At 40.2% G+C, this 24,078-nt stretch overlaps 1 protein-coding gene across 5 annotated transcripts in view; it reads right to left on the bottom strand.

The window, feature by feature from the left end:
• The window catches only part of LOC122872163 (interleukin-1 receptor accessory protein-like 1), a 293,532-nt gene that overhangs the window by 112,148 nt on the left and 157,306 nt on the right, over positions 1–24,078 (bottom strand). For all 5 annotated transcript variants that reach the window (XM_044188023.1, XM_044188021.1, XM_044188022.1 and 2 more), the window contains exons 4-5: positions 18,893–19,079; positions 16,885–17,038 (exon numbers count right to left, since the gene is read on the bottom strand). In XM_044188023.1, the coding sequence (XP_044043958.1) occupies positions 16,885–17,038; positions 18,893–19,079 (341 nt within the window). The remainder of the gene's footprint in view (positions 1–16,884; positions 17,039–18,892; positions 19,080–24,078) is intronic.

The following is a 24,078-nucleotide window of genomic DNA, read 5'->3' on the forward strand; positions in this document are numbered from 1 at the left end:
GATTTATATGCATTTTATTGCCTCAACCGCTTTTTTTGTTTCCAACTTATGTATTGTTGAAAGGTTTTAAGGCTTGATGAAAAGATCAGAGCTGTGTCATTAAGGCATGAAATACACTAATTTAAGCCGGCAGGGGTAAACCACTGAGTGTGCAAAATGTTAGGACAGCCTGCTCTTTCCATGAACTAGAATGATCCAGGTAAAAGCTGTGACATTTTATTGATTTCACCTTTTAAATGCACTACAGTCATTCAGGGGAGATGTGCTATACATAGATGAAGGAAAGAGGGAGAGACATTTATGCAAAATTTAAGCCACTGGAAAACTGAGACATGGGTTCTGCAAAAATAGAGTGCAACTCATTACAAGAACGGCATTTCTGATATTTTTTGTTCGCAAAGCCACATTGTTATTCTACCAAGACATGCAGTCAGAACAGTGGGGGATTGGCGAATTTCTGCGCCCTGCTTTTATTCCACATTCTGTTCCATTTAGAGTTGACAAAAAACCTCCCGCACGTTGTCCTTCTCACCTAAAAATACTTTCATGACCTGACCTTTGCCAGTCAGCACACACAACATGGCATATTTTGTTTTTATTCAATTATATTCAGCAATTTTTGTTATTGACATTTTTAAAGGACGCCCTCAGTCTTTATGAGAACTTTTTCCATCCATCCATCCATTTTCTACCGCTTGGTCCCGTTAGGGGTCGCGGGTGACTGGAGCCTATCCCAGTGACTTTGGGCCTTAGGCAGGGTACACCCTGGACAGTGGCCAACTCGTCGCAGGGCTAACACAGACACAGACAAGGACAGACAACCATTCACTCTCACATTCATTCAATACGGGCAATTTAGAGTTATCAATTAACCTACACATGCATGTCTTTGGACGGTGGGAGGAAGCCGGAGAACCCGGAGAGAACCCACGGTAACACGGGGAGGACATGCAGACTCCACCCAGAGAGATTGTGCGATGTTGGTCTGGTCTGGTCCGGTGCGATGTTGGTCTGGTCCGGGAATCGATTCCACGAACCCACGATCTCCTTATTGGGAGGCAGGAGCTTTAGCCGCTCTGCCACCGTGCACCCCTGAGAACTTTTTGTGTCATAATATTTATCTTGTAATTAAGACAATCACAGTGTTGATCGCAATGAAGGAATATGTTACACAATGCATAAGCTACATCAGGGGGTGGCTACGCTACTTGGTTGACGTCTCTTTGGGGAAATTTTTTAATACTTAAAAATATAAAATAATACCTACTTTATTCTTTAACCAAGTAATTATAGTGTCTAAACTAAACTTTAAAGGTACATCAATTATTTTTTTTTTATCGACTTGGGGGCAGCAGAACAAGTTATAAACACAATATCTGACATATTGTCACCTTATTGAATTTTTATGATGAAAGTCTTGGCAAACAATTCCCTGTTTACACATCCAGTAGACCAGGAGCAACATTAGCAATCATTTGGAGTCATGTTTGTACATGTATGTACATAAGACCAATATTCATTCTCATTTTAGCTCTGTTTTGGTCTCAAACTCCTGAGAAATATATCTGGCAAATTAGCTGCTAGAGGTTGCTCTTTCTTCACGTGCTAGTGCTAACTTTGACTGTCTGTCATTTGGTGCTGGACAGGTTAGCTGTGGTGGGTTTATCAGAGCTTTTTTCAATGAAAACAGCTGCCTGCTGCTGGAAACAAGGTTGATGACTGCTGAATTTGTGAGCCATAAAACCAAAAAAATGAGCTAGAAGAGGCTAAAAAAACTCCATAGAGCTGAGAGTCGGGTGATAATTCTCAGTGGGTTTGTCACTAGGAGCAACCCCTTTTACGTTACAGATATTCATTACAGAAATTGTTAATATAAAAAATATCCACTCTTGCAGCTTTAACCACCGAAATGGCAGAAAAATTCAATTCAATTATTTATATAGTGCCATTTCATTTCCTCTAGTCCATACTCTTTATAATATTATTTACAGAGACCCAACAAATCCCAGCATGAGCAAGCATTTGGCGACAGTGGCAAGAAAAATCTTCCTTTAAGAGGCAGAAACCTTGCACAGACCACAGAACCAGACTCAATGGTGGGTGGTCATCCGCCACTGCCGTGTTAGGTTTTGAGAGAGAGAGAGATGGAGAGAGAGAGAGAGAGAGAGAGAGAGAGAGAGAGAGAGAGAGAGAGAGAGAGAGAGAGAGAGAGAGAGAGAGAGAGAGAGGTTTTGGGGGAGGAGGGTGGGGGTGGGGTAGAGGAAGGCACAATGCAAATACCACCTAGAATTTTTTAAATAGTAATAATGGTTAATAGTATAAAATAGTAATAGTAAGCTCATATAACTAGTTTTTGTATGGCACTGACAAGTTATTCTGTTATTTAGGTATGAGAAAACACAAGAAGAAGAAACACAAAGCCAAAAGAAGTTTCTAATGTCACTGAGGGGGGCAATTAGTGCTAATGATAGGTCTGCCCCTGTATATTGTAAGAGATAGTTCATTGAAATTACAATCTAATTTAGACATGCTCCAGATCCGTCACAGAGAAAACTGAGATGTATTAAATCTAGCTCTATAAACCCACATCTCCACGAGTTGAATATAAATTAAACATATTTGAAGTAGATGAGTGACTCCTCATTGAGTATATGGGGGTGGCTTCTCTCTCCATCTCTCTCTCACACACACTCCCCCTCTCTCATGCTCTCTTTCATATCTCTGCATGTGGCAAACACATTTCGCCCACAGACGCAGCTGACCAGCCACCTCTTTCCTCCTCGTGGACCTGAGCCGCTCACCCACAGACATTCCACATCAAAGTTAATTTCCGGACTTGTTCAGATGATCAAGCAGTATGTGAGTGAGGTCTTGGCTCTGCTGACCTGTGTGATGAGGCTTACTGCTGTGCATGGCAGACAGTGACACTGACATGGGCAATCAGCACAGTGGGCGTGTGTGTGCATGTGTGTTTTTGCAATTTTGCTCAAAACCTGACTTGATACCTTCATCACTGCTAAGCATGACAGTCTCACTCCTTCGAGCCAAAGCACGAGATCAGTTTTCACAATCGCAATCAATAAGCCGCCCGTGCATTTCATCCAACCCACATATGTGGTTACTGATCACTCATGGTGGGCGGTGACGGCTGTTTCAGCCAGGGCGCAAGATTTTAATTGGCTGCTTTAGCTGTCAAGGAGTGCAGGGACCTTTTGATTTGGCCAGACTGTCATATAGTAAGCCTTAATTGGCCTGTGGACAAAACATGAGAGAAACACATTACTTGAAGTGCTCATGCATGGGCCATTGTAATTTATTACAGAGACAATGCAATCTGAAATGCCATTAAACTCAAAATGCCATTAAACTTTAAAATAAATTAGGAACTGATTGTGTAATGAGGATCTTAAGTACTCATCGCAAAGTCCTGTATGTCTTTTGCTTATAAAATAAATCATTTTGTTTATTATATAGCAACTACAGAGAGTGGGAAGAAGAAAAAACAGTGGAAAAAATCAGAAGAGGAAACAGGATGGCAGACTGAGCGTAAACAGCTTCTGCAGAAGTTTGCCCATGGCAAAGAACAGCCAAGTTTCCTCCAATAATATAAATGCACACGTCAGCAAGTTAGAGACAACCTCCGCTAGGAGCTACCTTAATGCAACTTGTTGACAGGAAATGACCTCACCTGTGGAACACACATCATTGAAGAAATGGCAGCAGGCTAAAGCCCCCGTCTTTACTATTATTATTATATTTCTTCAAAGTCTAGATGGGGAAGGAAAGAAAACCCCGAGGCACAAAGAGAACCTGGAAAGTTCCGTCTGTCATAGCTCTTATGTTGCAACCATTACCTGTGTGAGGCCAATAAACAACAGATTTCATCTTGGCTGAAAATGTCCTTCCTCCCTGGTCACTACTGGGATAAATGAGCATATACAGTATATGGCTTGTATGTACTATACTGTACCATCATAGAACTGACACCTAAATGTACAGTGAAAAGCACAAATCGTTCTTTAATTATGACTATGTGGCTCACTTCAACCACTTTTGAGGTGGTAACTCTCGAGCTGGCAGGAAAATGGCTGTGAACTGTCACCCCCATCACCCATACACCACCATAATTTTCTTCTCAAGCTCTCATTGTAAACACGCCGTCTTTATTTCTTTTTTTCTTGAGAAACATTGTGCTTTCACATAAATAAATAAAAAGCCTTGCAATGCTGCAAATACGCCCCGAGTCACTGTTCTGCCCACGCCCCCTCCTTTTAAATTTCAACATAAGCGCCATTAAAATAACTTGTCATGACAGTGTAGCCTGGGAGCAGTGCAATCAATTTCCATTAGATCAAGGCCCAACTGGGCATCGGCACTGAACTAAGCGCTGGTAAGCAATCTCCCTGACCGAGGGTGTGTGGTGGCGTGTCTCTGTGTGTGTGCGCAGTATAAAGGGTGTGTGTCAGCGTGTGAAGAAAGCAAGAGGACTTACATTTTCCTCCATAAGTTACGTGTCTTACCAGTAGAGATACTGAAAATAATAAGAATCCCCCCCCCCTTTTTGGTCACATTTTGGTCACGTTCCAAATAACGAAACAAGCCTAATTTTCCATCATAACATCATGTGAAATTATCACCAGCTGAACAATTGATTCTCATCTCAGGGCAGTGAGTCTCTCCCTGAAGTGATTTAGAATGCACCTTTTGTAAAAGACCAATCTGCAACTAATTAACATCAGAGTAATTTATGCCACAAAATTGATTTTTGCTCACTATAAATTATGCAAGAGTCCCATCCACCGTCCCTTTCCACATTCTTATCTCTCTGGCGGAATCAGTGGATTGACACGTGGCTGAAGTGTCCTTGATGGGGCATTTCTACAAACTGTCAGAGATAGGGGAGGCAGGAAAAGAGGGAGAGAATATCTTCGAGGCTACAGACACGTACTCGTGGCCTTGAGAGGAGCCATAAATCTTAAGTCACTCAAAAGCAAACTAAAACAAAAGTGCAGACACTTAAACACAGCATTAAAGTAAAAACATTTTTTTAAATGACTTCTTAACACAGATGTGTTTAAAAATTCGGGTTTTCTAAAAATCTTAAAGCGATAAGGAATTTTAGTTTTCCACATCTCATATTTTGATATCTTCCTCCATACTACTGTGGTGTGGAATTACATTAACACTAGTTTAGCACTGATTTTCACATCTCGAAAGCTAAGGCACTAAGTGAGCGCTAATTAGTAGAGCGAAGGCATTAATTATGTAACACGTCATCTTAATTAGCAATCCCAGATGTACAGTGTGTCGGAGGAGCATTTGTAAGCACAGTTTGCTAATTGATAGATATTTGACAAGATGTATGACAGCAGCCCACTGCAAAGTTGACAGTCAGTTTGGGGATGCTAAATCAGCTGGAATAACACTGTGCGGGTGAATCATTTCAAGGACGAATAAGTAAAAAATATTTCTACTTTATCTACTATTCATGCATTTACATTTTTTTATTTATAATTTAAACAAAGATGATGATGCAGGACTGAGGAGGAATACTTTTTCTTTAATTTCAAACTTACAATTTCTGTAGTTCAGTTTCACCTGTCTGACAAAGCAATATTCATGAAAAGCATCATAATACCTGTCAAATCAAGGAATATGTCAAATAGCTGCCCACTGTTAGTAATTAGGGTTTCTAAGCTCTTGATCCCACTTTCATGCAGGGGGATTATTGTCAGGGATTCTGTCTTCCGTCTAAAAAAAAGCCCAATCAATGTGGCACCAGCGCAGGCACCAGACCACCTGACCTTTATGTATTTTTGCACCATCTGTTCAAACCAGCATCACATCTGTTGCTTGGTTTCACCTGCTCTATGAAGACCTTGTCTCTTAGGCAAAGACGTTTTAGTAAATATTTACTCAAAACTGCTCTGGATTCAGATTTCTATACACAGGCTGATTTAATCACACATTCACAAAGACCAGCACAAGCGATGTGTCATGAGGACACAAACAATGAGTGCTCACCAACTGCACCTGCCATTTTTGTTCCATGAGCAACATGTGCAAAAGAGTTGGAGTATAAATAAATAGGTGGGTGTGGTGATGAATCATTTGCTCAGCCAGTCAAATTATTTGTCCTATACCTGGGCTAATCACACATGATGAAATGCCTCAATAAATGTAGTAGACAAACCAGACCGACTACACCAAATGAAAGGTGCCCAAGTGTTTTGGTTGGTGGCCAAAGTTCTTCTACAATGCAACCCACAGACAGAAGTTTGATACCAATGTTTATGAGAGTTCATTGCCAAGGTTTGTTTTATTTCAGGGCATGATGACAACAGTGTGGTTAGGTTCGAAAACTAAAATAATTGCAGAAGGTTATGGAAAGATCATAGTTTTGCTGGTGCTGGTACTTCAAAACACCTGCACCCACTGCGCAAGGTATAAAACCCCTGAACAAACACGCAACATGCATGTCAATGGTGGAAAACATCAACATGTGCAGCATGGAACAATCTTTGCAATAACAATACCTTATTTTCCCATTTCTGGTAATGATTTGAACATCTATACAACTCCAAGTGTCCAGATACTTAGCACTAAAAATGCATTACATCCTCCAGTCCACCCTTCCTAGCCCTATGTCCTAACTCTTGTGACAAAACGCCAAGGGAGATAGTCCTTTGTTTGCTTAAAACAGCATTTGTGCCCAGAAAGTGCCACCTCATCAAACAAGGGGACACTGATCAAAGTCATTTCACCTTGTGGAAAGCTGGCCAAGTCAAACTAATTCCTGGAGCTCTTCCTCGGCGGTTTGTTCATGGGGCTCAGATCTGCCAGGCCCAGCCAAAAAATAAATAAATAAATAAATAAAACAAACAAAAAAAGTTGCCAATTACCTGTCACTGTTTCTCAGGAGCAAACAACACCACACAAACACTGTAGATGACCTTAGGATATAGAGGAATACATATGTAGGGAGATAGCTTTCTCAAAGGTCTGTATCTATTATTTTTTTATCTTAGGGTTTCACAAGCAAGTCATAATGTTGAAATCTCAAAAAACATGTTTGACAGCTATACACACATTTCAGTGAAATTACAGCCTGTACTGATACAGTGACCAAGGAACCCCTCCAATCTGAGAACACCGTGCTCTGCACATGCTTCATGCTTAGATATTTTCTCTCCTTTTTTGCCCACTTCCTCCTCTGCTGTAAGCTCTGCAATCACATCTCCTGTGTGCTGCTCCTTTGATGGCGCCAGCAGGTGGAAACCCACCGGGATGCTGAGTGTGCACTACAGTGTACACAAACTGCTGCTGGATTGATCAGAGCACAGGGTTGAATTGACTTGCCGGGTTGGGTAGCGATGGCAGGGGAACGCATAACAAACAGCCTGCCAAACCACCGGGGGATGGGGGCATTGCTGAAAACATGGGAGTTATGGCAAACAGCTGGACACAGTGGAGAACTACAGCACTGACTGGGGGAACTGTAACGTGGAAAATCTACAGACCAGGACATTCTTATTTCAACCTGATTTAATGGGAATATGGCTTGTCAATTTAAATCAGCTCAACGATTTACAACAAAAACAATTAATTAAATTGACAAAAAAAGAATTAACAATTTAACATTAATTGATCATTTAATCATTTATTAAGCAAAAAAGCCAAGTGTTATCTGGTTCCAGCTTCTAAAATAGGAGCATTTCCTGCTTTTCTCTGTTTAATATAATATTAAAATGTATATCTTTGGGCTTTGGAATGTTGATTGGCAGGTGTGGCAGGGGCCTGCAAAGGTTGCTTGTGCCCTCTAGAAGGTTCCAAGCTCCCCCGCAGCACTCACTGAAATTCTCCTTTGTTATTATTGTTCTTTTTAATTAAAACTTTTGCCTAATAAGTGAATCACACGTCAAAAGTGAAGGCTCATCTATATAAAATAACTGTAATTGTCTAAATTCCATTTGACTCATGTTCTGGTTGGTTGGTCAAAGCTCATGCATCGGGGTAGCTGTGATAACTAAGTGCTAGCAGATAAAGTTATGTTTGTAATAAAGATGTTTTGGTGCTCAGCCTGAGGTGTGGTTGCAGTGTGTCTAAATGGATTTGATGTTAAAATAAAATCAGCGTGAGGGGGAGAACTTAAGGACTGGACACTGACATTGTGATAGACCGCTTTTCAGTTCACCAGATAAACAGGCAGGTTGATTTTTTGTGAATGATGAGTCAGCTACACAAACACAACAGTAGCCGTTTTGCTCAAAAAAGTACGTTTGCCAGCCCAGAGTTCCAGTATGTGCTCTTTTTGACCATTTTTAATAATAACAAGCCATGTTGGCGGTTAGTCGCAGTCAGCCTTCAGCTCACTGTAGCATACAGTACACTTGCATATGTTGGTTTGAGGATTTGACCCTCCTTTTATGGCAGTATAACTCACATTATCATCTATACACTTCAATACCAATAACATATCAATACCATATTATATCATATTATGTTTTTTGACACATTTTCTGGCACCTACTATTACTAATTAACACAATTATCTGCTGTTGCTACTGTTGGTCAAATAAAACAAGGAATTTGGAGACCACCCTGGGCTCTGGGAACTTGTCATGGGCACTGTTCATGACTTTCTGCTAAAAAAGTTAATGATCCACCATGGGAAAGGTAATATCTCATTGATCATCCTCGAAGCAGCGTTGTTAAAGATTTCTCCGGCTGATGTGCCTCCTGCAAAGTAAAGCTGCACAAGAAAATCTTTTATCTAAAAATACACCTGCCTCATCAACCTAAATCACAAGTAAGAGCTGCAGCAGCAAAGAGTGCTCATTCTCCACCATAAATGAGACCCAATTATGTCATAAACCCAAATTAAATTCTGACATGTGGTATGGTCAGTGGTGGGAAATCTTCACTGGAGCACAGCGAGTACTGAGGTGAATTGAAGCTGAGGAAAATACAAAACCTTGTTAATAGTGATGAATGAGTGAGCTGGTGCGTGATGCTTCTGTGAAAATAATTTGTTCATAACCTCTGGCCTTTCCAGCCATTAAGAAAATAAAATGTTGGTCACATGACTTTTTGGTAATGAATTCCAACACACAAATATACCTCGCTGCCACGCAGGCTTTCTAAAGTGGTCCAGTGCAGGTCTCAGCAAAGTACTTTTTACATGGCTTTAACAGTTTACTCACACTATTCTTAGTTGTGACAAAGACACTGTTTGACAAGGTAAGAGTCCTCTGCTGAAGTTCTCCCTGGGGAAACTTTTACCTGACCTCTATGCCTTTGTCGGAGTGGAGGTCAAGGATAGTTTATAAATAATAATTTATAAAAAAAAAAAGCCTGAGGAAGAGACTGCTTGGAAAAACATCCACTTGTATTAAACAGAAACAAAAAATGTCCTTGATGCAGAATTACCACTTCAACATCTATATCTGGTTCAGTGCTGATGACTTTCAGCATGTTATAGCCTCCATTTGCAATACACAGTCTTATTTTTATCTTATTCTGCATTGATCTCACCTGAAAGCCCTATATTCATACAGTATTTGTTCACTTTAGAACTGTAAGATAGAGCTCAGGTTGCAATTTGTAATATTGATTTCTTAAAGGTGTTATCATGTCCTTTGCAACAAGGCCTTCAATTTGGCGCCAAAGTTGACTATACTATACTATAGTTGGTGGCAGTAGAAGAAGAACAAACAAAAAGCCACTGTTTTCAGTCCAGCTTGAGACTTTCCATTATTGGCTGTAAAGGAAAGCCTCAGGTTCTGCCTTTCACCTCTGATTGATATTTGGTCTTGACTGGGGTATGAGAGTATGGCAGAGGTGGGACGTGACAAATGGCGAGACAAGGGCTGAGGCAGAAAGGAGGTTATAAAAAAGATTTGGTATTTTGTTGTGGATTATCCTGCTATTTACTTTGGTGATTTTGTGTATTTTTTCTAAGACAGACAAGCAGTGTTACATGTGCATGGGATGTCCTCTTCATATTCTCCAGAGACCCTTATCCAGTAATTCATTTAGGAAAATAAGCAGCAGGGCACATGAAAAAAATCATTCCAATTGATCAAAAAGCCATCCACCATGGTTTAAGAGCACTTCACACAGCTTGAAGTGCATTTTATAACAGTACGGCTGCCTTCCTCCTTGCGGGGAACCTGCAAGGTGACAGTAAAGTCTATGCATCCCGCTGGTGACCATTCTCCCTTCTTTCCAGCCAGGTTCACAATTTATCGCTCTGTCACTTTTTTTCTCTTATACAAGATTATCTTTTTTCAACAACATTGTGTTTTGTGAAAGATTCAGTCATATATTATGTCATGTATTGTATGTATTATGTCAGGTGTGACAAAATCATTTCAAATAAACTCTCCGTTTACTAGCTATTAAAAAAGCCAAGTAATTATAACAGCTCCATCACCCACCCTGTTAATATGTTTGTGTCTGCCCATTCCATATACTAGAGTAACTACAGTGTGAGCTTTACAGTCTGGCAGGCTTGCACTCTTACACGCAGACATATTGTGTTATTGAATGCTTCCCTCCTCCTCATTTTTCCCATCATGCTATTGTATGTATCATCATGAGAGATACAAATAAGCCTGGTCCAAGTGCCCATGGAAAAGCCGCAAGGTTAAAAAAAATACTGTGAGTGTGTGAAGATCATAATGTGATGCCTAGGGTATGACATATAAGCAGCTGTGAAATGAAAATGAGCCAAGCACTGAGATCCAACAAGTATCTGTGTGTATTTCTTATAGGCAACTTCCACAAATATAAATCTAATGGCTACAACACAAACACAAAAGAAGACTTTTCAGTTAACCATGCTGTGCTATAATGAATAACTCACTCAGAGTAGATTCAGAGTAGAAATGCACCGTCGGCCACAGCCGGAGGCGATGAGTTCAAATCACAGCAGACTTACAGAATAATGACAAGCTTCATTTTTATTTATAAGTATGTTCTCTAATAAAATGACAAAACATCAAAAGGTAATGATATAAAAAAAGATGCAAAAATTAATAAACCTCATCGAGCACCTGCTGATTACACGGTGTATCAAATTCACAAGAAAAAAAAAAAGATTACTTTCTGAATCCACTCAGTGCATTGTCTTCTCTTTTCCACCAGTACCTTGGCCAGATTAATTATCTTCCATCAATTAATGAAGCAATTATATTTCAACCTTCTTCATATGCTAATGAGTCAACTCAGGGATGGGAGAGGAAATTGGTAATGGCCACCAAATGGTGCTGGCAGGAGATATACTTTGCAGAATAAAGCTGTAAGAGAGGCAGTAGTGTATTATTGAGCCAAAGAGGTGAACAGTTTATTAGGATTAACAAGGACATAGAGGCCCTGTTAACATTTTAGTGATCACAAAATAAGTCATAAGTCATAGTGTGAATGATTTAATACTGAACGGATATTTGAAGTTATTTAAACTCTACTGCTGGTGTTCTTGTGCCACAAGCTGTCTGTGTTTCTCTCACCGCCGCCACCAAAACAAATGGCACTTTTATTTTTACTCAGCAAAACTGAAGTCATTTAGTTGCTCCTGGAGAACAATAGACCAGACTGAAGTATAAATATCTCTATGTTTCAGCTTTAACAGCATTCATCATGGTGACAGGATTGCATATAAGTAATGACATCCAAGATGTGCCAGGTCAGGATGCAAAAAACAACGTTTCCAAAATTGAAAAGAAAGCAAACAAAAGTTTACCCTAAAGCCTCTGATACCCATATTGGAGGGACTTATGTTTGTAAGAAGCTGGTTGTGTTTCTAAGTTTGCCAGCTTGCTAACACAGCATGGTAAGGTAGCAAGCATCACTGCCTTGCTGTAAAGACTAGTTTACAGGCTAAAATAGTAGAATATAAAGTAGCATTAAAAGTGACCAGAAGCTGCACAGAAAGAACTTAGATCATGCTGCTGGGTAATTAAAACCACCTTTATCTTACTTCTAGATATCTGTTTATATGTTTTCCCAAAGATCCTATTTACACTGGGTATTAACAATGTATATATTATCCAGATAATGACATCTGATCATGAGCTTTTGCATTTGTATTAATAAGTGTTCTTGTTATCTAGTTTCGGTCCACATTGTGATTGGGAGTCCAATATGCAAATTAGAAAGGCGGAGTTGGCATACTTGTCAACAAACATGGTGTGTCACAGGTCAAAGGAAGCGATGCGGAATACTCTCAAGGAAACTTTACAACATAAGGCGAGGATAAAAGGGGAATCAGTGTTAGTAGAGAAGCTTAGCTCAGCTAAGCACGTCAGTCATGTGACCCTTGTCCCTCACATTACAGGGACCCTTGAGAGTCTTCTGAAGCGATACCGCTCGATAACCTCTGCACATTTTATCTCTGCCGAGGAATGGGTCAAACGCAGCTTTTTGACGAGTAATTTGAGATAGCAGGAAGAGGCGGAGTTGGGTGACCACATCAACATGTTGGGCGGATTCTTTTCCTAAAAATGTGGCCAATCAAATGTACTGATCACAGTACCAGCCAGACCATCTCTAGATGTGGTCGCATTTCCTTCTGCATGCATTTACACGTTGCATTAACATGCATTTTTTTCTGATTCAAACAATTTGTTTGCTAAATGGATTTGAGTTTGTCCCTTCTTGTCACTTTCCTAAAAACTCTGTGAAAGCCATAGTTTTGTTCTCTACTTAAAATTCATGTTCTAAACTTGTACTGCACTTCTATTATTATTTACTGTGTACATTCACAGAAAATAGCCTCTAGCTTACAAATGCACAGCAGAAAACACATATCAAAGGAAAGGTTCCCATCATTCCAGAGCAGTGGTTGAGCTGAGGAAGCAAAATAGTTCCTTTCATTTCCAACCAGTCAAGTCCCTGTGCAATAATATCAATAGTAAGCAACACACTGAAATAGAATGGTGCTATCCAGCTAGGCACCATTGTTCACTCAAGAGAAATTGGTTTTGAATGTGCTAGACTGAAAAGACTGTTGAAACGAGTGTTGCAACGAGAATTGCTTTAAGTCACAAAGCTACCATAGTATCAGATCTGTCTAGTCAAAACACTCAGACTTAAAGGACATGAAAAATATCAGGTGAATGTCAGTTTAAGGAGGAAGGCAGAGACATTTTATGTGGAGAGATATTTTCATGATTGTTTTCAACCTCTCAGGCCTTTTGGTTATTTACATGCTCGCGCTGCAAAGCACAGCCCTTCCCTTCCTCAACCAAACACACCTGGTGCTGGTTCAAAATAAGAAAAGCAGGTTAACAGCATCAGTCCCAGCTCATTAGCTACACTGACAGTCTATTTTACACACCAAAGTTGCTACTTTCCTGTATATCTATTTCATCACTGCTCCTTTTTTTCTGCTGTGTTTAATCTAAAGACATCAAACGATCCACCTTACAAAGAAGTCATAAAACACCAAATTTCATTTAAAAATGAATCTTGCCTGCTATTACCCAGCGAGGCAGCTCATTATGATTTTATCGGTGCTCATTATAATCAAATGGAATCTGACCTTTTGTCCCATTGCCCTGTTGTGAGAGGGCCTGTAGGCTGTTGATAAAGAGGGGAGTGACAAGGGTTTTGATGGTGAATTTGTATCTGTGGGAGGTTGATGATAATATTACATAAAAGGTTCATGTATACTTATTCCAGATAAAAAAAGAAAGTATGCAGATGGGAAGGTCAGGTCTGAACCACAGATCTCGGTGTGGAATACTTAAAGCCCTTATCCACCGCAGAATGAAATGTAACGTAATGTGTAGCCATTATCGCAGGTTGTGCTTGTCTCCACTGTTCTCCACCTTGTTTGGGGACAAGTTTCTGAAACTAAACTTGTGCACTGCTCAGGAGGTGATATTAAATGCAAGTTCCAGGTACCTTCAGGGGTTACCAGCAGTGCTGCTGAACGTGATTGGTCAAGCAGATGTGCCGTCACATCACAAAAAGAATGACTATAAGAAACACCATTTTACTACTACCCTATAAAAAGAAAATTAGGAACAATGTAAGCCTTACTTTTTACATTGTTATCTGTCCTACAACTGCTTACTGTACTCACTTACCAAACAGCACATAAAAATGACATATTCTGTCATAGCTTTTGCATTTTTAATGGCATATATCCCAAATGTCCTAATTTGTAAAATATAGAGGAAATGCAAGTAAACACCTTGTACCAAAGCCTCACATGTATCTTAAAAGTTTAGGATATGGCGAGTCCCTAGGGTTGTTAAGTTTCTACAAAAGAACTAATCAATACAGTATGTAGTATACTCTAGGTATTGGCTCACTTTTGAGAACTTGCCTTTTCTGTCTTAGCTGGTAGAGCAATCTTTTTTTAGCTCTATTGTGATGCAGTGTCATTACTCTTTCAATTTCATACTTTTTCTCACTGGCTTAGATGGATATATAACGGGGATAAATGGCAGACAATTTCCTAAGAATGCTTGATCATGATTCATTGTGAAAATTAGACAAACTTGAGTATTTTGCACACACGAGTAATGAGTGTTACAACTAGTGGAGGACACTGATTCAATATGAAATCAGTGGATCTATCAAAATCAGTGTTATACATTCTTGGAGGGAAACTGGAAAACGTGTATACTGTCAGGATCTTGCATCATTAATTGTTGATGATGAACACATGAAAGTTCAAGGTGTTTAGGACTGAAGAGGGTTCATGAAAGCCTCTGCATTTGCTGGTTTAAACACCATGCACAGGAGTTCTTTCCAAGAACGAAACCTCCTTCCTTATAGGACGTGATATGTTCCATGTGTACTGAAGCAGCAGCGGCAGACAGACCTGGCTAGTTATCATGATCAGGATAGCCACCATGGCTGCACAAAAGAAAACACCACGTACAAAAATTAAAAACTTCTTCAAATGAAAACAAGAAAATAAATAAAGAAATCCAAAACTCAGAGGATAGCATTTCTGCCTAAAAGGAAAGCAACCAAGCCAAAAGCAGAGTGAATGCTGATATTGCTCTCCAAAGATAAAGACACTCCAAGTTTCGACAGAACAATGAGAACTTGTATTACACTTTGTTACCTCGAGGCAAAATTGCATCTTGTAACTTACAGTAAAAGTCAGTTTTGGGTGAAACTGTTTATTTGCATCTCTGCATCCTAAAGGGTACCACTATTGCATTATTAAATGCCATTTTCTCTACCAAATTTAAAGTAAATTATAGGACTGAAATTGTGCCCCCCCCCCAAAAAAAAGTCACTTCCTTTTCTTTCACACATACTGACAACTTCCTCTAAAACCAAAGCATCACATAAATGTATATCCATCCATCCATTTTCTATTCTGCTTAAGGCTTGTGACTGAGGGCTGGGGCGTATCCCAGCATGCATTAGGCAAATCCTGGACAGGTTGCCAGTCTATCAAAAGCCTAAAAAGAGACACATTCACACCTACAGGCAGGCTGGATGTGGGAGAGTATACTTCTTTCTAAAAAAAAAAAAAAATCATAAATGCCGCTTTTACTGCCATTGCCCAATCATCAATCATCTTTTGTCACCTGTTTTGAAATGCTGAATGTCGAAGTAGTTTAAGAGATTAAGACTATTCCCCCAGCATGACATTTTGAGGCTGGTGAGAAAATGATTGATGACTTAGCTCGGCCTTCCCTGGAGTCTGTCTTTGTGTCTTTAAAGGGACTATAAAGTGTAATCAGGTAGCAGTTAACAGTAAACACTTTGTCTGACCCTCACACCCACAATTCGCGATGGCAGCTGCACTGAAACGTAGCAGCCCCTCTATCCATCCAAAACCTCCTCCCTTCTCTCTGTTTTGTTTCGGTCTGCGTCATCCTGCATTTGTTCGTATCCTTGCAGACGTGAGCCAACACAGGAAACGCGAGCTCAGCCGAATTAGTCACAGAGAGGAGAAGCTGGAAGCACAGGGACACTATTACTCAAAAGAATGTGAGCTCCATTTTTAAATGAACATTTTACAATGGAGCAGATCCGTAATATATGATAATTTTAAATCTAGCAAGTGATATGATTGGCCCTGGTACTATTATTATATCTCTGATTCATTATGTTCAAAGCTTATTAGAGGAAACTTAAAAAAAAAACGATCTAACATAACAGCCAAATAAATAAAACAGGTAAACTAGCACTATTAAAATACAAATTTCAAAGTTAATATTAGCTCTGTGTTGCTGTTGTTGTCTCAGGATAACAACTAATTCCAATAAGACAACCTAAAACAAAGAGGTGCGTATAATTAAGTTGTACATTTTGGGTTCTCCCTATCCTAAGTACCTGCTGTGTCAACCTTGGCAGTGACAGTGTCAGTGGCAAGTAATCTGTCACCCACTTTAGGTTCAGGCTTAAATATTTCAACAGACTTAAGAAAAAGTGCTGAATTGTCTCTGTGTGAATTCCACTACTTAGCAATTAAAGCAGCCTAGAAGTCACAGAGACACCGGCACTATTGACTGCGACACTTTGGCGAAAGGTGCAGGGATCAGCTTTAAAAGTGTAATTTTTTAACAAAAACAACCTGAAGCCTGAAGATTTTTCTTTGCCAGTTCACAGTGTAAGAAACAATCTATAGAAAACAATCACCAGACACTGTGCACAAAGGCATGGGCAACAATGAGGATTGTGGGGGGAAAAAAATCTGCATTAAATATAAATATTTTTGCATTGAGGCTTTCAGCGTACAGTTACTGACATTCTTTTTTGCTGTCGCAAGCAATGCAGCAATTCAGCCTCTCTGTACCTTTTTCATCTAGATAAGTGAATGCCAGTGCTTAAACATCTCAACAAAAGTAAGCAAATATGATTCAATCAAAGAATTTGCAGCATTGAAGAAAATACGTTTTTCTTTACCTGTGACGGATAGCTCAGTAGTCCTCCGCACCACAAAGTTCCCAAACTGTAATTCGCAGGTGTAATTCCCAATGTCATCTTCCCGTACTTCCTTGATGGACAGAGTGTCCCTCCTCCTTTCTATGGTTTGTCTCCACTGCTTTGGCTTGCATTCCTTTATTTCAAATAGAGAAACAGACCATGGGAATAGAGAATGTTAGAATAAAGTAATATCAACTTTCCACACAGTTATGGTAGAGAGACCTCATATCAATACACAAATACATATATATTATATAATACACTTTCTCAAATTATGCCAGATTTTAGTCATTGGTGCACCCCTGTTGCCCAGACACTAATACTGTAGTAAACAGTGATTTATGGGATTGAATGATTATGTGTCTATCATTCTGAGTGAGGACTGCTGTACTGGATGCACTAGCTATTCATAAATCCATTAATAAGTTTATGTGTAAAGTCCTTCTTAACTTCTTAGTTAGTACTTGCTGGTTTCAAAGGAATGAATTACTAAATCGGGTTGCACCATCAATACTTAAGAAATGTCATAGCTAGTAAAGACTTAAGTAATGTGTAAATAAGCTGGTAGGAAACATCTTTAGCGCAGCCCAATCAAAAGCAATCAACTATATAAACAGGAAGTTACTTTAGAATCAAAAGTTGTAACATAACTTCCACAAATAACAGCTTTAAGAGGACAAATGACATTACATTTGCTAATCCTTTGGACAAGTAGGCATGAGTTTGTTTTATTTATGCAGACATGGAGAAATATGTGTGTCAGAGTTATTGTAGTAGTATTTATGCAGTACAGAATGAATGGGAAACATCTAATAATGCTAACATTACTTGGTCATTGTCTTTTGACATAAGGTTTTGTAATTTGAGGTATAATGTGGTTTAGTAACGTAATTTAAAAATTTCCCAGTTTATAGTGTTATTAAACAGAATTCGTCACGTCAGATGTGTCGACCGTATCCCACTGACTTTTCACAACGAGCCACATATTCGCAAGCTAACGTTAGCTTTGTCAGTTGGTTCACTTAGCTACGCAACAGTTACACCTGGCAGTTACTGGGTGTAAATATTTAGAAACAATTCATCTCTATGTAAGAACTAGTTTTTGTGGTGCAACCGGTTTTAATTTGGTGATGCGGAAATCTCTGACATTATAACTAGGCTAATATGAACTTCAGGGCTAAACTCTGAACTCTAAAGCTAAATAGGACTTGAGGACTCTTATTCTATATTTCTACAACATACTGTCATGTAGGTGGTGAGTATGAAATAAGTTTGGACTGAAACAGAAACAGCCAAGGCCTTTCAGATTTTGGGCCAAAGAACACCTGAGGCAAAGGAAACTGGGGCATTGTGGGTTTGGTTTCGAACTGTGGTTCAAGACAGGACTCCCAGAATTCAATCAGCCCCCACTGACAAAGCGAGAGCCAATAACTGGAGGGTGTGGAGCCCACAGTCATTATCTGCTATTTTAATTTGATTCAGTGGGAAACTGAAGAAGCAATGTGGCCACCTAATCCAGCACACTTTCATGTTTGATGAATTGGCCCACAAGCTTCACCTAACAGCTCTGTCAAAGTGGCCTGTCGGACACGGGAGGTCTGACTGGGTCAGTTACACTGTGGGCGTCACAACTCTCCTTGAGGAGGAAGAGAAAGTGTAAGTTCAAAACACAGGAAACAAGAGACGCGTATGTATACAGCGAATTGACTTTTTTGTCGGTTTCAGAAATCAGAGAGGAGATGGTATTTGAAGCTAATTAAATATATAGCTGACCTTAACTATGTTATTCTTCAAATAAAAAAAAAAACTTGTTGTGAAGTAGCTTTTTGATTTTAATTGAAAGGTTCCATTTCTAATAATGTGCACGATGGGTTTCAGATGGCAGACAAAACCCTTTGTTGTTAGACTACATCTTACACCTCTCCAAAAGAAATGAAATAAGTCAAGATTATTTGTGTAAACAGCAAATAAAAAGGGTGTATCTTACCTTGTACCACACAATCTCAGGCTCCACTCCCGGCTGTATATAATCCTCAATGCCCGGGCAGGTAATGTCTTTGCTTTTGCTTAGTTCTGCCTTTTCAAAGAACCTCATTTTGGAGTTGTAGCAGAGGTCTGTATCATTCTCCGCCACTGTGAGAGACATGGACACCTTCATGCAGTATGTGGAATTCCTGCAAAAATACAAAGTTAATGAATCAGTCGGAGAAATAAATGACTTTGTATCATATTGAAGTCTTGCCAGATGCAGCCAAGAAAAGCTGCCAGCAGCCAATCTCTGGCTTCACATAAACTCAGAGTCTGTGCTATCAAAATCTCCACAAGGCTCATTCATTACATTCCATGTGAATCACTAAATGCAGCAGAGGGAGTTAGAAAAAAGCCTTCCTGTGGAAAGCAATTAATCATTTTCCCAATTTATCATTTTCTTTAGGAGAAAATTTTCCTTTAATGCTGAATGTAATCTGTAATCTGCACAATTACAGGTTCTTACAATGTTTTCTCATCCATTCAAGTATGAATACCAATAATGCATGATGAGCCTACCTATCTAAACTATTAATGGAAAGCTGAATGTGTGTGTATATTTATATACATAGTGTAAGTGTGTATAAGGGGTAGGGACATGGGCGGTAATATGGAGAGACAGCTCTGAATGTCAACAGCACTTGAAGATTGATTGAGCCTTTTGTTTTCACGTGTTAAGCAGATACAGTGCAAGCTAGCAGAAAATTACTTGTACAATTGATGTACTGTAACTGCTCAGGTCATATACATAAAGAAGAGAATTTATAATGCAAAGGAGAGGGGGCGTAAAATGCAAGATTACTTGTAATGTTTGGAGACTACATGCTTGCCTGGACTCTCAGATACTGGTGAACATTAATCCACGGTGGAATAAACATTTCATTTTACTGCTTGGTTTTGCAGTATACCTTCAGTGGATTTGTGTCACTCCTCTATTGGAATGCTTGTCTTGTAAAAACTAAACCAATCTGGGTTGAGCCTTCTCATGTGTACATGTAGAACGTTTGTAGGGATCCTGGTCAGAACTTCTCCTGCCGAGGAGAGCGATGTTCCACAGCCACAAGAGAGGAAAAGATACAGCTGGTAAGCATTTACAGCTATCCTGTTTGGTCATTAATGGGACAGCAATTTTGAGATTGGATCTGCTGCTTGAGTAATTCTTAACAGAACATGGGAATCAATGAACACATTGATTCACTGTGAAAGTTGAGCTATTTGAAGGAGGGGAACAGAAGCAAAGGTCCTTGATGATCAATGAATTCAGTAAGAGTGCCTTTTCTTTGGCCAAACTGGCTAATAAGACTGTCACAATTGACAAGTACTCCAGCCTGACTGCAGCAAATCCCTCCTGGTTAAAAGACCAAACAAATTGGCAGTGTTTAGGAAAATCTCATTGCTAATTTTCCAACTAAAGCTGGTTACACAAATTGAGCTGAACCAACAAACAATTACAAACATGTTAAATCCTTACATAATTGCGCAGCATTAGCTGCCTTGTGGATTAGTACAACACACACTGGTCTTCGCTACAGTGTCGGCAAACAATCCCTCGCCCTTCGAACTGGCCAGTGCCGTGCGCTCCGCTTACACTGAGTGTGCCATTTTCGTGATGCAAATGTAACATGATGTGGAGATTATCCCAGACAACTTCTACCAGATGGACACCTGTGCAAATGAGATCCCACGGGTACGCTCTCTTCCCTGTTAAATATTCTGGGCACCACTGATAAACTCGCCTGCTGGAAGAGAGAAGGAGAGAATTGTGTCATCTGCTCCGCATGAGTGATCGATGGTGTGGGCCAACACTTCGTCCTACGATGTCTTTCCAACATTTCACATCCATCACAATGCCTTTTGAGCCTGAAGAACCAGGTGATCTCTTGACTATTCACTCAGCAGGTATAATATTCATGAAGCCTATCCAAAGAACTAAGCAGGAAAATAATCCTATTGCTGCACACTCCAGAGACTTGACTGTATTCTATGCACTGAGCATTCAACGCTCTTGGAACGCTCTGCGTACTGCAGATACAGTGATAACAAGCTGGGTGATACCGTGGCATTAATAGGCAAGAGTGTCTGTCAAATGTGTCAAACTGAAGGAGATATCCAATGCTGTGGCAATGATAGATAGCATCCTGCATACATCAACTGAGAGTGTCAGGCTGACAGTTACTGTATATTGCTGGAGGGCAGGCAGAGAACTTGAGATGCAATATGCGTCAAATGCAGTGAAATTATGTGCAATGGTCAGTTAGGAGTGAAGCAGCCTGCTGACAGGTTTCTGATTGTCATACTGTGGAAAAACACTGCAGTCTCTACTTACTGCAAGATACTCATGGGATTTAGCATTGGTTAAATTCATGGGTCAATTTATAGATTTGATGTGTGCAGCCATACATCCACCATCTAATACATATTTTAATTTTATTGACTGGCAATGAATCTACCCCACCAGAGGATGAAACCAGATGGAACCTGCCATTTAATTCAGCAACTGTTCGCTCTGATATTAAATAATAGGCAGCAGAATTGATTTGAAATTCTCCTGAGAATCCATGGCACCTGTGGGGAAATTAATGAACTAACTTAATGAATCTCTTAATTAAAATAACTCCTCTCTAATAGACATTGGATGATGAAATAATTGCTGATAACTCATTACAGCTTACTTTCAACTAACAATAATTTTCTCAGAGAAAGAAGAGAACATCACAAGGCACAAGGTCAAAAGGTTGATTGAAGGTTACCTTAGCAGAATGACATTACAGGGCAGTGAAATAAACCCACCACAGATATTAAGCCATTAGAGATTTAATATAGCATGTTGACCTATGCTGTACAGTAACATCTTGAGTAAGGCGTTGACTCAGGACATCATTAGCATTTCAAAAGGGATGACTAAGGTTTATCTTAATGCAGATACAGATACAAATCACTGTAATAAAAATAACAAATGCACAAAAAAAGTGTTAGCGTTGCAGCAATAACTGTGGGTACAGTTTGCTAACCCACAACCTAGCTAACGTTAGTTATATTACTTGCTGTATTGTTGTTCGCTCTGTATCATGGTAATGGATTTCTCCAGAATCGCATACCTCACCTTTAACTGACAAACTGTACCCTATACTGTATATTTACTGCTAGTTTGACAACTTACTGCTAACCTTTTCCTCTGCTCGGCTCACATTCACGTCACTTTTCTGCCAAGTACGCTCACTCTCTCTCTCCCTCACTCAACCACACACTCACTGCGCACACACATGTTTCGTGTTCTTTCTTCTTGGTATGTGGTTGTTTATTACAACATGGAAACAAGCTTTGTTTGAGAAAAGGCTGCAGGCAGCAAGACAAAAGACAAAACAGGAGAGTTAGGGAAATCCAACATCAGTGCAGACAACGGCCCTCCACTTCCTGGACTCCTCAGGAACCTACACCAGGATCCTGTTTGTGGATTTCAGCTCCGCCTTCAACACTATCATCCCAGCTCTTCTGCAGGACAAGTTCTCCCAGCTGAGTGTGCCTGACTCCACCTGCAGGTGGATCACAGACTTCCTGTCCGACAGGAGGCAGCATGTGAAGCTGGGGAAACATGTCTCTGACTCCCAGACCATCAGCACCGGTTCCCCCTAAGGCTGCGTTCTTTCCCCTCTACTGTTCTCCCTGCACACCAACAGCTGCACCTCCAGTCATCAATCTGTCAAGCTTCTGAAGATCGTGGATGACACCACCCTCACTGGGCGGTGAGAGATTGACCACCTGGTGACCTTGTGCAGCCAGAACAGCCTGGAGCTCAACGCTCTTAAGACAGTGGAGATGGTTGTGGATTTCAAAAGAGCCCAGCTCCACCCACCTCCATCACCCTGTGTGACTCCCCTGTCGACACTGTGGAATCCTTCGACTTCCTGGGCACCATCATCACTCAGGACCTCAAGTGGGAGCCTCACCAAGAAAGCCCAACAGAGGATGTACTTCCTGCAGCATCTAAAGAATTTCAACATGCCAAAGACAATGATGGTGCACTTCTACACTACCCTCATTGAATCCATCCTCACCTCCTCCATCACCATCTGGCACACTGCTGCCACTGCCAAGGACAAGGGCAGACTGCAGTGTATCATTCGCTCTGCAGAGAAGGTGATTGGTTGCAATCTGCCATCCCTCCAGGACCTGTATGCCTCCAGGACCCCTCCCACCCTGGACACAAACTGTTTCAGACACTCCCCTCCAACAGGAGGCTGCGGTCCATCAGGACCAAATTCTTTGTATGTGTAAACCTACTTGGCAATAAAGCTGATTCTAATTTGCAAAATCATTATTGTGTCCCTTAGCAGCACACTGGATGTGTTTATATTTGTGTGTCTCTCTACAGTATACAGCATAGTATTGTAGCTAAGCAACTACAGCATCAACTGTAGTTGCATTCCAAAATTTCAAGGCCAGGTTAAACTGACTAAAACAGGCCTTTCAAATCACTTAAATAATTTTTAATTCTTTAAATGAATGTTAAACGTTTTGTAGTGAGTGGAGTGAAAGTTCAGCACAAGTGGTCTGGGTAGAAATAGAATCTTTGAAGGACACGTATATTTGTCTTTTCAATACAACCTTTTGTGAGCAGATGTACCAGACTCATCAACAAGTCTGGCTACACTGCTGTCAGTACATAGTTATAGTCAAGCACATGCACAGATGCAGATGGGTGACAAATAAAGGAAAAAAGTAACAGGAGGGATGAACACCATTCTTTCAAAAGATATTCCCTCATTTGGTGTTATGATAATGGTGCTGGAGAGTGCTGTCTAACATCACTCCATATCTTCCATAGGTGTTCAATTAAAATCTGGTGAGAGAATGAGTCTGGAACTGCTAGAGCTCTATAAAACCCCATAAATTGTTTCCCTCCATTAGGTGTCATTTTGTACCAGTGTGTAGCAAAAGCTAAACAGAATCAACAGAGGCCCAAGTAAATAAGTTACATCACTCGTACTATCCATCTTGTTGCCACTTGCATTAGCATATACCTGAGATCAGATCTGAATGGCAACAAAGCCTACGCCAGGATGTGGAGGGCAGATGTAAAAACAGCCAAGATCTTTTCTGAGAGAGCACATACAGGGCAGTTAATGCAGCCTGGCATGATTGGAT

This window comes from Siniperca chuatsi, linkage group LG24 (genome assembly GCF_020085105.1).
Source record: "Siniperca chuatsi isolate FFG_IHB_CAS linkage group LG24, ASM2008510v1, whole genome shotgun sequence".
Lineage (NCBI taxonomy): Eukaryota > Metazoa > Chordata > Actinopteri > Centrarchiformes > Sinipercidae > Siniperca > Siniperca chuatsi.